The sequence below is a fragment of the Pezoporus flaviventris genome, unplaced genomic scaffold (genome assembly GCF_033815535.1).
Source record: "Pezoporus flaviventris isolate CSIRO_AGI_PZ_B2104156 unplaced genomic scaffold, CSIRO_AGI_Pfla_v1 ptg000105l, whole genome shotgun sequence".
In the NCBI taxonomy this organism is placed as follows: Eukaryota; Metazoa; Chordata; class Aves; order Psittaciformes; family Psittacidae; genus Pezoporus; species Pezoporus flaviventris.
This window is the reverse complement of record NW_026892653.1, coordinates 1,619,395-1,633,924: the sequence shown is the minus strand read 5'-3', so window position 1 is coordinate 1,633,924 and position 14,530 is coordinate 1,619,395. Positions and strand designations below refer to the sequence as shown.

Genomic DNA, 14,530 nt, shown 5'->3' with positions numbered 1-14,530 from the left:
ATGTTTGAGCCCTGGATGGCCAGTGGTGGGATGGGAAGGGTGAGGTGACAGAACAGCAGCGCTGCATGGAGGTTATCACACCTACTGCAAATCTAACCCCTGCTTATCACAGATCTCCAATGACTTCCTATTTACACCAGAAACCAACTTTCTTCTCTTTTCCTCTTTTTTTATTTCTTCTCCTATGTGCAAGTTCTATTTTTTTCTGTTTCCTAAAATGATAACAGAGGCATTAAATCCAATATTGACCCAGTTTGCTCAACTTCCCTTCTGTCCACTCCACCAACAGCATTTATGCATTTATGGTCCTTGATCGCATTAATTGCTTTGCTTTCCCATGTGTGCTGCAGGCACAATCCACTGTGTTCTTCCATGCAGAACTGCAGCCAAAGGGACCCTTTCTCAACCTAAAAAGACAGGGAACAGCATTCACAGTCCTTTTTTTCCTGGAATCCTATGTTATGGCTAAACACTGAGTCCTTAAAACGTTTAATTTTGCTGGTGGTTCTCATCAAGAAAATAGGAAACAGGACATAGCAGCATGGCCATGTCAGTCCATCTCCCCATTCCCACCAAAAGCACCACAAATCAAAGCCAACTATCCTTATGGATTTAATCACTCTCCCCTTTATTAGGAGCTTGTCAAGTCTCCCCTGGCACTCTCATACTTAAGTACCCAGAAATTGAGGGAATTTCTGGAAATACTTTGCATGCTTTTTTTTTTTTTCCTCAGAATAGATATTTTTGAGAAGCCAAGCAAGGTATTTATAGCAAAAGGCAAAGAAGAGTTAAAGGTTTAAATATAGAAGGGCTGCATCTATGGATTAGGACCTTCCTTGTAGGGTGGATATGAAGACCTTGGCAAAGGAAGCCCACACTTTGGAAAATGATGGGTTTGGGATGAAAAAGGGACAAAGTCACCGTCTTCCAATATTAAACAGGCAGTTAGATAGGGACAGCGTTAAATTGGGCTGAGGGTCAACTGAGTCCAACGGAGCAACCGGCTTCTTTTGCAACCAGGGACATTCAGATTGGGCAGCAGGGGAAGCCCAAACCTGCTCTGGCTGCAGGGATGGAGGCGGTGGGGACTGAAGGCCTCCAGCACAGCTGGATTTCCCCCTTCACTGGGTAAAGAAAGATGCCAGATGGACATGTGTCAAGGATAGGCTGGACCAGGAGGGACATCAGCAGCACAAAGAGCCTCCAGCCCCTTATCCCCATCCCCTGGGTGACAACCAGGGCTCATCAGCACTTCCACATCCCAGCACTCATCCCTCCGAGGGCTGCATCAGCTTCCAGCTCCTCTGCAAAGCAGGGTACAAGGTGACCACCTATTCTATGACTCTATGATGCTATTACATCTCCCCATCTCATCCCACCGTGGCTTTCCAAGGTCTGCATTGGCATCCCTGTTCGCAGCCAAAGGAGCCCTGGGTACCATGCTGCTGGAGAGAGAGATGGGGTTTGCTGCTGCTCTGGGTGATGGGAAAGGGGCTGCGATCCACTGGGAATAGGGAAACAGATCAGATCAAGACACTGCCATTAATTTACTGCCTTGCCATGGGGAACACACAGAGCTGGCAGCCAATGGGATGGTCTGTGAGTCCTGACCCCCCTTGCTCCAACCCTCGAACCACAGCTGAGGTTGGTGCTGGCTGCTTTCTGCCCTAGGCATGAACCCCCAGAGGCACTTGGCAAAGGGAAGACCTGGTTTTCCAAGCCCCGGGGCCAACGTCTGCCTCTGAGCAGCCAGAAGCTTATCTGTTCATCCATCTGCTTCTGCTGGTGCCACCTGCATGGTAGGGGAGCGGGTAGGTGGGAGCTGGAGAGTGGAGCCAGGAGCAATCCCTGCTCCCCAGCTGCTGCTCCTTCTGCCTCTCCTCCTGCTGGGCCAGCAAGCTCTGCAGCTCCTCCTGGTCCTTAAATGGGTTCCTGCCATAGTCACGATGGATCCAAGCACGATACTGCCAGGAAAAAAGGCAAGAGAGGTTGTTAGAGCCATTGGGGGATGAGACACCCCCAGGCTGAGAGATGGGGCTTGCAACAGCAATGCCCACAGCATCCCTGTGAGGCCGGGACATCCCCAGCCACAACCAGCAAGCAGAAAGGCCCCAGTTTCTTAGGAGCTCACACACCACAACCACATCGTATGAGAGATGCAACAGTTCCCCCCTCAATGAGTGCTTCCCGCATCCCCAGCCCGGCACAGGCAGACCCGGGAAGCTGGCAGCATCCTCACGCCAGCTGCAGCTTTATTTACTTTACATTGCCAAGAAGCTGCTGCTGTTCCCTTGTGTGCCTGAATTCCTGTAAGGAAAGCTTACAGGAACAGCCTCCAGAAGCTGGACTCGCTGCTACAAGCTGCACGGCCAAGTCAGCTCCTGCATGTAGAGGCAGGTTTGTTTGCAAAGCACCTTGTTCCCTGCATTGGTTGAGGGGTACCTCCTGTCCTCCCTTTATCCCTGCATCCAGCTGTAAAGGCTGCAGGAGCATCTCAGTGCCTGGGGATGAGCTGGCGGCAGGATGACATCCAGAGGTGGGTGGGAAGTGAGAGATGGTCCATGGAAATGCTTCCTGCTTCCAAGGGGAATCCAATGGGCTCAGACTGCATCACATGGGAACATGGGCAGGAAGGGGCAGCTCTGCTGGACCCCACCAAGGCTTTGCCATCTTCCTAAGGAGCTGGAAACCAGCTGCTCCAGTGAGCAGGAGTTACTGGGATGAGTGGTAGCAATATATCCAGAAAAGCCCTTAAGGATGGAGGACATGGAGTCGGGAATGTGAAACCTGTGGATGCAAAGGGTCAAGAGAGGGAGCCAGGGTAGCACTGGGACAGGCACAGGGGAACCAGAGGGAGGGGGCAAGCAGCACCCCCAGAGTGAGAGGTCCCTGCAGTGGTTCCAGCTTCCCGGGGTGCCACGGCAGCAACCCATGGCCAGGAGCCATGGAGCTCATGGCAAAGGTGAAGGATGCAGGAAAATGGGATGGCCGGTTCAGCCCCATCCTGCCAGCACTGCTGCAGGCACGGGGACCATGAGCTGAGACTGACCCTGGTGGCATCCGCAGCTCCTGCAGCCAGGGGAAGTCAGCTCAGACAGAGGGGATTTCCACCAGGAATGTCGGGATTTCCTAAATCCACTCCCTCAGATAGTGGGATTCACCACTGCTGCTACACACTTGCCTCCTGCAAGGAGACAGACCCCTTGTTTGGGGTGGACCCTGAGAGCCAGACCTGATTTCTTTGGGAAGTGAGTCCCAAAGGATTTGGGACAGGATTTGAAACATTCCTCCTGTGGAAACCATCCAGAGGGATGAAGCTCCATGGGCAGACCAGCCTGGCCACCAAAGCTCAGCACCCACCAGGACTCAGCACACATCATGTGTCCAGTGGGAGCTGGCTCCCACCATCCAGCAAAAGGAGGGAAGGATCCATTAGGAGAATGGGGAAAACACCCTGCTGCTGCTGCCAGGCATTTCCCTTTAAAGTGAGAGCAAGAACTGGTTACAGCCCATTTCCTCCAGTGCTGACCACTTACCTGCTGCCTTCCTCTTCTCTCTGGAGCCAGGAGCATCCATCCCATGTGGGACAGCACCAGGGTGGGAAGGCAGCCTGGCCATGGTGTGCCAGCACCACAGGGGACAGGCCTGTCAACCAAATGCCCATCTGCACCCTCTCTCACATTCATGCTGTCTTCTCTGTGCTCACTTACTTCCTTTTCTGACCTTACCCATCATGGTGCTGCTGCTCTTGGTCTCTTCCTTCCTTCTTTATCCATTCTGATAAGCACCATTTGCCAGCTTGAAACCACAACTGCATGCTCCATGCACACTTTCCGGCCAGTCCCAGAGAGCATCTTCCCCATTTCTACTTCCCAGGGTCCCATTTGAGGTCCCTGCTCCACATCAAGGAACCTGAGACACTGAGGGATGCTTGTCCAGAGCCCTATGGAGCAGGGTCCCATGAGGATCAACCTGTTCCTCACGGGTTTTAACCACAAGAAATGAGGCTTTTCCTCCTGAGCAGCCTGCCTAGCCCTTATCCATGGCTGCTCCCATGCACTGTGTTTCCAAATTGATGCCTGATGGGATGGCAGCTGGGCTAAATGGGGAAATCCAGCCTCTTCTCTACCCTCATCAAGATCTGAAGCTCTGGTCATGATACCCTTGCTCTTGCATCCTACCTACACACAGAAAACAATCTCAAAGCCACAGGAACAAGGTGCAACCTTCCACAGCCAACACAAGCAAGCCAAATGCTGCTTGGCATGAAGAAAGGGGCAGGACCCATATGGTATCAGGTCCTATGGGCTCCTGGCCATACAAGTGAATACCTACAGCATCCACCACCCCATAGGACCCTCGGCTCATCTTCCTCTTGCAAAGGGAGAGGATGCAGGGATGTGCTGGGAGCAGTTGGAGCATCCATCCTGGCTGTTCTCCTTCTCCAAATGCAGCTGAGGGTGAGCAGCACTCCCTGCTCCAGCATCCAGCAGCAGCCCCCTTCCAGGGCCTTCGCAGCTTCCCTCCCACTGCTGGGACCACAGGGAATTCACGGTGTTCCAAGGAAAAGGCAGCTCTTCCTAAACCCCATCTGAGTGCCTCGACCCCTGGCTCTGCCTTTGGTGTCCTCAGGGAAACGCTTGCAAAGCTCCGGGCAAAACCTCGAGGAGATGAAAAAGCAGCATCCAAGGGAAAGGAAGGGGAATGTGGTGCCTGCTGAGCCCAGCCTGGCCTTTGGGGAGCAAGAGACAGCAAACCCCACACCGCAGCCTATGCTGGGACACAGCCAGAGCGTGGGAAGGGCTGGGGACCGGATGGGGGAAGCCCCATAGGGAATCTCCAGCGCCGTGGGTGTTTTGTAATCCCTTGGACCATTCTCTGCCCTCCTCCATGGGTGTTTTTGCAAGGCAGCAATAACGGGTCATGGCTGTGTCCTGCACGTGACAGCGCCAAGGGAATGGGTGACATTTGTGACCATGTCACATGCTGTCCCTGCTTATAGCCTGGGGGACAGAAACCTCCTTGACCCACTCAAAGTGGTCAGTGGGACCATGGGGACACTGCGTGATGCTCATGGCTGCTGTGGATGGGGTGGGCTTTGACTTCAGTGATGGGATCAAGTCTAGGGTTGATGTGGGCTGTGAGATGTCAGGCTGTGGGTTAATCTGTCCTTGCAGAAGTCCATCAGATGCAGTTTTGGACCCTGGTCCTCCGCAGAGCCTGAGAGTGGATGGAGAAGCAGGATCCAGTGTGGGAGATCTGCTTTTGAGTGCCTTTCCCTTTGCTTTCAATGGCTTTCTGGGTCAACAGTGCATCCCTGAGCCCTGCAATTAGTGCTGTTGTGATTAAACAAGCCACTGTCACCCCCAGCTGCCAGTATCAGGCTCAGCCCAGCTACATCATCCCGCCCTCACACTGGATGGGGATGCACTCAACCAGGGCTCTTGCTCTCCTTAACCCTGCTGCTCCTCATCATTTGATTGAGCAAAGATGACTTCTCCATCAACACTTGTCACTTGTCTGCCTCTAAAAGCAGTGGATTTGGTGTATGGGAAGCCCAAGCACACCAAGCACATCCCAAAGCTGTTCACAAGAGCATCCCTCCCTCTCCTTTCCCCCTTTTCCACCTCTCACTGTGCTGCATTCCAGGCAACCAGCCCAGCACCCTTGCCGTGGTTCCCAGGGAACATTCTGCTCACCCATCCCTCCTGCTGCATCCTAACCGAGCCCTCAAGAAAAGCACTGGGGGTTAAAGAGCTTTTCTAAGTGCATTCACACAATGTCAAGGCACTCCCTTATTTTTAAGGGTTTTTTTGTTGTTTTTGTATGCAAAACCCCAAAATCCCCAGGTAATAAATAGCACACACAAAGGCCAGCTCAGGCAAACAGCTGGCCCTGCATAGAGCTGCATGCAAAAGAGCCATCCCTGCTTGCAAACCTTGCAGACACGAGTATAAGGGGACATTGCAGACACACACATAAGGGGACATGGATGCGGGATGTACCTCCTGCAGCAAGGTCTCCTCGTACTCCTGCAGCTGCTGCTGGAAGCCGAAGTTGGGGCTCACAAAGGACCTCACGGCCCTGGTAGCGGCCAGGCAGCGCTCCCAGCCCAGCTCGGTCACCGTCATGAGATAAGCCACCAGGACAGTGGTGCTGCGGGATACCCCAGCCAGGCTGGCACGGAGAGAGGGAGCAGTGTCAGGGAGAGGTGTTCCCATCATAGCGATTAACACACGTCATTTGGGATGCATAGGGATGCACGCAACATAGGGCTGCATCTCCCTATGGACGCCCCTTCTCAGTGGGATGCTAGCAGGGCTATGGTGGGGGTAAGGAGCTGCATGAACATAGAGTGCTGCTGGAGGCTGTGAGTAGATGGATTCCCCCATCCCGCCTCTTTGGATGCTCTGGTTTTCTGTGCATGGAGCATACATCGCTCCCTACAACTACCTGAAAGGAGGTTGCAGTGAGGAGGGGTTGATCTCTTCTCCCAGATGAGTGATAGGACAAGAGGAAACGGGCTCAAGCTGTGCCAGGGGAGGTTTAGATTGGATATTAACTCTCTTATCTAACAACTCTCCAATCTAATCTGAATTGAATCTAAGCCAAACTTTTCTACCAACTCATCTTGTTGCTGCTATCCAAGTACCATAGTGGAGATGGCATTCTCACTGTGAAAGTAAGCATGGCTTGCTGTCTCCTTGTTAAATATAGGCTGTAGCTGTGAAAGGCAGCTGACATAGGAATAATCTCTTCACAGGGAGGGTGATCAGGCACTGGAACAGGCATCCTAGGGCACTGGTGGTGTCACCATACTGGAAGTGTTCACATACATGTACATGAGGGCCTCAGTGCCATGGGTTAGTGGTGGCCTTGGCAGTGCTGGCGTAAAGGTTGGACTTGATGACCTTAAAGGTCTTGTCTCACCCGGCTGATTCCATGATTCTGTGATCCCCATGGATCTCAGCAGCAGAAACCTTCCCCTATCACCCTCCCACTGTTCCTTCTCATCTTCCTCCCCACCACAGGTGACACTTGATGCCGAGGACCCTTTCTGGGACCCCATTCCCACCTCCCAGAGGACCGATGCCAAGGGAATGCGATGGGGTTCCGGCAGCTCTCACCAATGGACGAGGCAGGCGCCCCCACTGAGCCGGCATTCATGGATGAACCGGATGCACTCCCTAAAATGCTGCAGCCTGCAAGGAGAGAGACAGGAGGTGAGGATGGGAGGCTCCAAACCACCCCAGCCGCAGCCGTCGAGTGTTCCCCACAACAGGGCTATGGGATGGGAGCAGGGATCCTCCCTCTGCCAAGCAAAGGCAAAGAGGATAATGGTCATCTGCAAGGAAGGAAGTGACCTGAGAGGCTTTCCGGGGCATTTCCTGCCTCCTGAGGGCTTGGGAACAGCAGGATGCTGTCAGCCAAGGCAGGGGAGGGAGACAGCCTCCAGGGAATGCCGTCACCTTATGCCCAAGGGACATGCACATTCCCATGTCAGAGGCTGCCCTGAGCCATTGGCTCACCCCCAATTCCCAAATGATGCCAAAAACACCCAGTACCCTCCAAGGTGAAGATGCTGGTAGGGAAGAAGGCAGGAAAAGTTGGCTCCCAGGGTGCACTGCCTGCAGATCCCAGAATAGTGCAACTCGTTTTTCCTTCTCACCCAAAGAGCACATCCAGCCCCTTCCCACCCATTCCAGGGATGTAGGATTTAGGGCTGCCCGCCACAGACAGCTGCCTACATCCCTGAAAGCACAACCAGCACCCCAGCAAGGCAGAAGCAGCACATTAACCCAAACCAGAGAGTTTCACAGCAAAACAGGGCAGGGAGCCAGGGCTTTCTGCTGCAAAACCCTATGGTGCTCCTCTGCTTCTGACCTGGATGCTTGGCCCTATGGGCAGCACCCATCTCTTTGAAGGTATGGAGACATAGAGAACAGGATAAACAACTCCACATGTGTTGATGAGACAGAGATGGGTGCTTGTGGGAGGGTTATGCAGGGTCTGGTGAGATGCATCCCTCCTGCTCATCACTGGATGGGTTGCTGGACACTGCTGCCAACCCTTCCCAAAGGCAGCGAGCATCTCCAAGAGCCCACACAGAGTTAGGTACTCATCTCCTCAGTGTGTGTTTGCCATAACCTACTCACCCTCGCAGCTGCACTGAGCCCTGTGCCAGTTTTGAGGCAGAAAACCTGATTCTGAGTAACTTGGGCAGCAGTGACTGTCCAGCCCCATAGTCCCAGCTTTATGGGGAGGAGAAGAGGGTCCTTTTGGTGCCTAGCTGGGAGTGCAGGAGCAATCAGCGCTCTGCCACAGCTCTGGACTTCCTCTGGCTCCTCATGACAGGGTGGGTGTCCTCCTGCACAGCCTTCCTGATTTCTCAGAAGCCAAGGCATGAGCTAGCACAGAGCCCAGGGCTCGTTCCCAATGGGGCTCAGAGACAAGGCAGAACCCTCCTAAACCTCCTCCATCCCCGCTAGCCCATCAAAGGGTAAGCTCTTCCCCCTGTTCTACACCTTCAGAAACCAACCAAGGAGGTATTCAGTAACAGGAGGGGGCTCTGCTGGGATGGAAGTCTCCAAAGCTGTGGTCATACTTACAAATATGGAGCTTTTCAGACCTGGATGTTGTCAGTCTATTGCTAATCATGGCCTCCTTAACCACTACAGCAAATGCAGCATCACCATCTGGGTGCCTTTCCCTGCCTAAAGCTTATCCCAGAGCATTTCAGCTTATCCTGACCTGCAGAACATTCCCCAGGGCTGCTGCATGTGGTGCCTACACAGATCCAGGCTCTCCGGATCCCAGTCCTGCATCCTTGGCTTGGACCAACAGGGATGCACAGTGCTTGCACAGATGTGATGCTCTCACCTCCAGCTCCCTCTGCCACCCTCCAGCCCACTCCATGCAAGCAGCATCACTCTCCCACCCCATCCTGGAGGGAGGTGAGCACTTCATCCACCCCATCCATCCTCACCCACCCCACAGGGGCTTTTCCCCCTCCAGGCATAGAAAAGCTCTCTCCATGCTTTCCCAGCCTCAAAGCATGGAATTGGGGCGTGAAGCCAGCAGTGCTGAGAGCCGCAGAGATCCGGAGTCACAAGCATCTCCTCTGCAGGACACAAAGTTCACCAGGATTGTGAAATTCAAGGCATAAACTGGCAAGCAGAAAATAGTTCCTTGAATAAGTCTTCCTTCCGGCAGCCACTCTTTTTTTTCCCCTTCTCCCTTTTTTTCTCTTTCCCTTTTGGTAGATATGCCTCAAACGCAATGAAATGGGAGAAAAAAATAACACCTAAAAAACCCCATTTCTTGCTGAGGCAGGGTTTTCTTGTAAAGCTCCTCTTTCCGCTCAGCGGGAGCATGAGCCAGCAGAATCCCATCCCGGCACAAGGCTGCTCAGAAGGATGTTGGAAAACTGGTATTTCCACAATGGGGCTCTGTCCAGTCACTTTGCATTAAGATTTGATGCTTTTTAGTTATTGAAGAGGAAAAAAAAATGCCCATTTTCTGGTTGAAGTGCGTGGTTTATGGATGCTAAAGCAGCATCACAGTGCTGCAACCCCCTGTGCCATCACACCCCAGCACCACATCCCATGAAAGCCTGGGGCTTCCTTGCAGCACTTCCCACCAGCTTCATTCTCAGAACATTAGGAGTATCTGTGCTTTGCAGCGTGGGTGAAAAGGATGGTTTAAACAAATATTTTACTTCTCTTTCCAAGGAAAATGTATGGAAGAACACCACAAATCACTGTCTTTCTAATGCTCCAATTCTTAACCTGCCCAGTAGAAAAAATCCCAGATTTCATGGAAAATAGAATGCAAACACACACAGAAACACATTTTAAGCCCTACAAATGCTATTTAACCTGAGAATGAACCACTGCTTCTGTCAAGCTCTGCAACAATACAAAGCTTTTACAGCACAAATTGAACCTTCATCCTGCAGAATCTGAGCTTTTATTGATCAAAAAAGGTCAATACTGAGGAAAAAGGACGGCAAATGACTTACAGGTTTTGACTGGAAGAATCTGAGGCCGAGATACAGAGATAGGTCATGTCCTGCAATATAAAAATGGTTGAAGTAATAGGATAAGTAATAAAATACTTGCAAGAAACACAAAAAAGCCTTAATTTCTCTCTTTTTCCTCTCCCCATATGACCCTTAGGTGAGGAGGAAGCCACAGTGAGGTGTTGGATACCACCACCCTGCTCCCTATGGACAGAGAGAAACACATCCAACCCACCCCAGGGTCTTACCCCCCATTTCATCCCATAGGAGAATCCAGGCCATGGGAAACTGCTACAGGAGCCCCTCAAATCTGAGCCACCCCTCTCCTGGGGCCCCAACCAGCGAGCCCCATGAGAAAGACGTGTATGAACAAGCACTGACGAAGCCCCTCTCATCAATGAGTTATTTCCTGCCAGCCCTTTCTAATACACAATAAATCATCCTGCCGCATGTTGGCGTAGGTCAGATTACTTTCCTTTCCTTAAAACATCGCTTCCTCGAGCCTCCCTGTTCCGAGCTAAAATTAGATCCTTTTCATCTGAGGTTCTTTTTTTTTCCTCTTTTTGTGTTTTTTATTCCCTTTTCTCAGCAAAATAGATGGAAATCCTGACAGACAGAGCCAAAACAGCCGAGCACAGGGATTGCCCCATCTCCAGTGGCATCATAGATTGGTTTGGGTTGCAAAGGAGCTTAAGATCATCCAGTTCCAACCCCCTGCCGTGGGCATAGCTATGGAGAGGTCCCCCTTAGGCTGACCAATCCCATGGGATACCCTCGAGCCCAGGGTAAATTGGGAGGCTGGAAAACCAGGATTATATAAGTAGGGAAGGGGCAGCACGGGATGGGCAAGGGGATATCTCAGTGCTGGAAAGACCCATGCTGTAAGCACAAGCACGGGCAGGAATTCCCATGCATCACATATCCGTCCTATCCACCCTCCCTAGCCCAGTCCCGTGCTCATTCCTGCCACCCTGCAGCCTCTCATGGGATGGGGACAAGGTGGCACTTGCCAGCTCCTCATGGGATGCCAGCGGGCTGCTCCCTGCCTGGAAAAACACTTGGAAAGGCCAGGATAAGGGGAGAAATAGAGCCAGTGTGCTCCTCATCCATGCCTCAGCCAAACTGCGGCTCCTCAGCACACAGGGGATGGTGGATGCAGGCAGGAGCTTGGCAGGTAGAAGGGAACCACGTGTCAGGCAAGGGCATGAGGACCAACAAGCAAACAGCAGCAGGTTTTGTGGGATGATGGATCCCCAAAACGTGGAAATCCACCAATCCTGGCTGTGGATTCCCAAAACCTGGAAATTCATCAATCCTGGCCATGGATCCCCAAAACCTAGGAATCCATCAATTCTGACCATGGATCCCCAAAACCTAGGAATCCATCAATTCTGACCATGGATCCCCAAAACCTAGGAATCCATCAGTTCTGACCATGGATCCCCAAAACCTAGGAATCCATCAATTCTGACCATGGATCCCCAAAACCTAGGAATCCATCAATTCTGACCATGGATCCCCAAAACCTAGGAATCCATCAATTCTGACCATGGATCCCCAAAACCTAGGAATCCATCAATTCTGACCATGGATCCCCAAAACCTAGGAATCCATCAATTCTGACCATGGATCCTCAAAACCTAGGAATCCATCAATTCTGACCATGGATCCTCAAAACCTAGGAATCCATCAATTCTGACCATGGATCCCCAAAACCTAGGAATCCATCAATTCTGACCATGGATCCCCAAAACCTAGGAATCCATCAATTCTGACCATGGATCCCCAAAACCTAGGAATCCATCAATTCTGACCATGGATCCTCAAAACCTAGGAATCCATCAATTCTGACCATGGATCCCCCAAACCTAGGAATCCATCAGTTCTGCTTGTGGATCGCCAAAACCTGGGAATCCACCAATCCTGGCTGTAGATTCCCAAAACCTGGAAATCCATCAATCCTGACCATGGATCCTCAAAACCTGAAAATCCGCCAATTCTGGCCGTGGATCTCCAAAACCTGGAAATCCATCAGTTCTGTCTGTAGATTCCCAAAACCTGGAAATCCACCAATCCTGGACATGGGTTCCCGAAACCATGCCTGGTACTAACCAAACCTCCCCGCAGCAAGAAGAGCGACCACATAGTCCAAGCCACTGCACCAACCAGTACAGCAGCCAAACCAATCCCACTCTTCCCTGTGCCCCGATCCCTTAACAACTGCCGGGCTCCCAGTGGCTTCCCCTTCCCCATGGTGCCCCCATCCTGCCTTGGGGAGCGGGGCCACTCGTGGGAACAGTGCTGGGGTTTGCGGTTGCGGAGCCGGGGCAGTGATTGACACATTGCTCAACCCACCATGCCTTTCCGGTTCCCCTTTCCTCCCGCCTTGCTCCGTGTTGTAAGTCACCGTGTGGTTTGTTACCCATCTGGCCGTGCCCTGAGCACCGCCAGCACCAGCTGCTGCCCCTTCCCCAGCCTCGAGCCGTTTCTCTGCACCCATTTCATGCAGCCTTCTTCCTCCTCTCTGTGCCCCACTGCACCTTACCCAATGCCTTAGGGAGGAAAGGGCTCAAGCTGATGTTTTGATGGAGCTACCTATCCATTGTGGTCCCAAAGGCTGAGGGGGATCTGCAGTCCCCTTCAACCCCTGCAACGTCTGAGGATGATGGATCCCCGCAGTCACTTTTACCCTCTGCAGTATCCCAGGATCATAAAACCATAGAACAGTTTGGGTTGGAAAGGACCTTAAGATCATCCAGTTCCAACCCCCCTGCCATGGGCAGGGACACCTCACACTAAAGCATGGCACCCAAGGCTCTGTCCAGCCTGGCCTTGAACACTGCCAGGGATGGAGCATTCACATCTTCCCTGGGCAACCCATTCCAGTGCCTCACCACCCTCACAGTAAAGAACTTCCTCCTTATATCCAGTCTAAACTTCCCCTGTTCAAGTTTGAACCCATCACCCCTTGTCCTATCACTACAGTCCCTACTGAAGAGTCCCTCCCCAGCATCCCTATAGGCCCCCTTCAGATACTGGAAGGCTGCTATCAGGTCTCCACGCAGCCTTCTCTTCTCCAGGCTGAACAGCCCCAACTTTCTCAGCCTGTCTTCATACAGGAGGTGCTCCAGTCCCCTGATCACCCTCGTGGCCTCCTCTGGACTTGTTCCAACAGTTCCATGTCCTTTTTATGTTGAGGACACCAGAACTGCACACAATGCTCCAGGTGAGGTCTCACGAGAGCAGAGTAGAGGGGCAGGATCACCTCCTTCGACCTGCTAGTCACGCTCCTTTTGATGCAGCCCTGGATACAGTTGGCTTTCTGGGCTGCAAGTGCACACTGAAGCCTGATCATGTTCAGTTTCTCATCAACCAACACCCCCAAGTCCTTCTGCTGCTCTGAATCACATCTCTGCCTAACCTGTAGCTGTACCAGTCCCCTTCATCCTCTGCAGCATCCCAGGATGATGGATCCCAACAGACCATTCATCCTCTGCAGCACCCCAGGATGATGGATCCCAACAGTCCCCTTTACCCTCTGCAGCACCCCAGGATGATGGATCCCAACAGTCCCCTTTACCCTCTGCAGCACCCCAGGATGATGGATCCCAACAGCCCCCTTCACCCTCTGCAGCACCCCAGGATGATGGATCCCAACAGACCCATTCATCCTCTGCAGCATCCTTTGCACCTCTGGCACCAACCCTCCCACCTCAGTTTCCCCACCCGTATCCCGAGGGCTCTGCAGAGCTCCGGGCTCAGCGAGGTTTGAGTGGGGACACAAGGACCGGGACCCTTGTTCGGGGGTGCGGCTGGGCTGCTCCGGTCCTGCTGTGCCCCCCCGCTCCTCCCCGTCGGGGCCATTGACGGCCCCGGTGCCGCCATCCGCGGGCCGCCGCCGCCCTCTCGCGGTGCTCCCGGCCCCTCCAGCCCTGCGGCCCCTAAAACCCAAAGAGAGAGGGGCAGTGCCCCCCAAAACACCTGGGTCCCCACCCCAAAACCCAAGGCTGAGCCCCTTTGGGTGCAATTCAGCATCAGTGCAAATCAGCGCAAGTCAGTGCAAATCAGTGCAAACCACTGCAAGTCACTGCAAGTCCAGCACTGCTTCTCTGCCCCATGCCAGGAGAACACTGCGTGTGTCCCAATTACACCCTCCCAGTCCCTAACGCCTCTGGAATGGCCCCACAGGCCCCCCAACCGGAGCACTGACCTCCAGCACTGGCTTGGCACTATTGTGGATGGAGAGGATGTGTGTCACCCCGTTCCTCCGCAGGCTCTCATGGTCCTCAGAGTCTGGAAGTGGGAGAAGCACATGAGTTATCTGGGAGATCTGACGGACCAAGCACCCACCAGCACCCCACATCCATCATCCCAAGCCCCTTTGTCCCCCATTCCCACTGCTTTTCACTCTCAGGGGAAGGAGACCAAGCATCACGATGCCCCTCCTTCAAAGCAAAATTCCCCTTGGATGAACTGGATATTCAGCAGACTCCCCCCAAAACCAGATAT

General features: G+C 52.9%; 1 protein-coding gene across 1 annotated transcript; it reads right to left on the bottom strand.

The window, feature by feature from the left end:
• Nucleotides 1-726: 726 nt before the first annotated feature.
• On the bottom strand, nt 727-14,388 carry LOC133281644 (dual specificity protein phosphatase 22-A-like). Its single transcript, XM_061477401.1, is given in 6 exon segments — nt 727-1,964; nt 6,006-6,177; nt 7,128-7,202; nt 10,022-10,071; nt 14,232-14,343; nt 14,345-14,388. Coding segments are annotated over 6 exon segments (660 nt in total). The 3' UTR covers nt 727-1,757.
• Nucleotides 14,389-14,530: the final 142 nt, after the last annotated feature.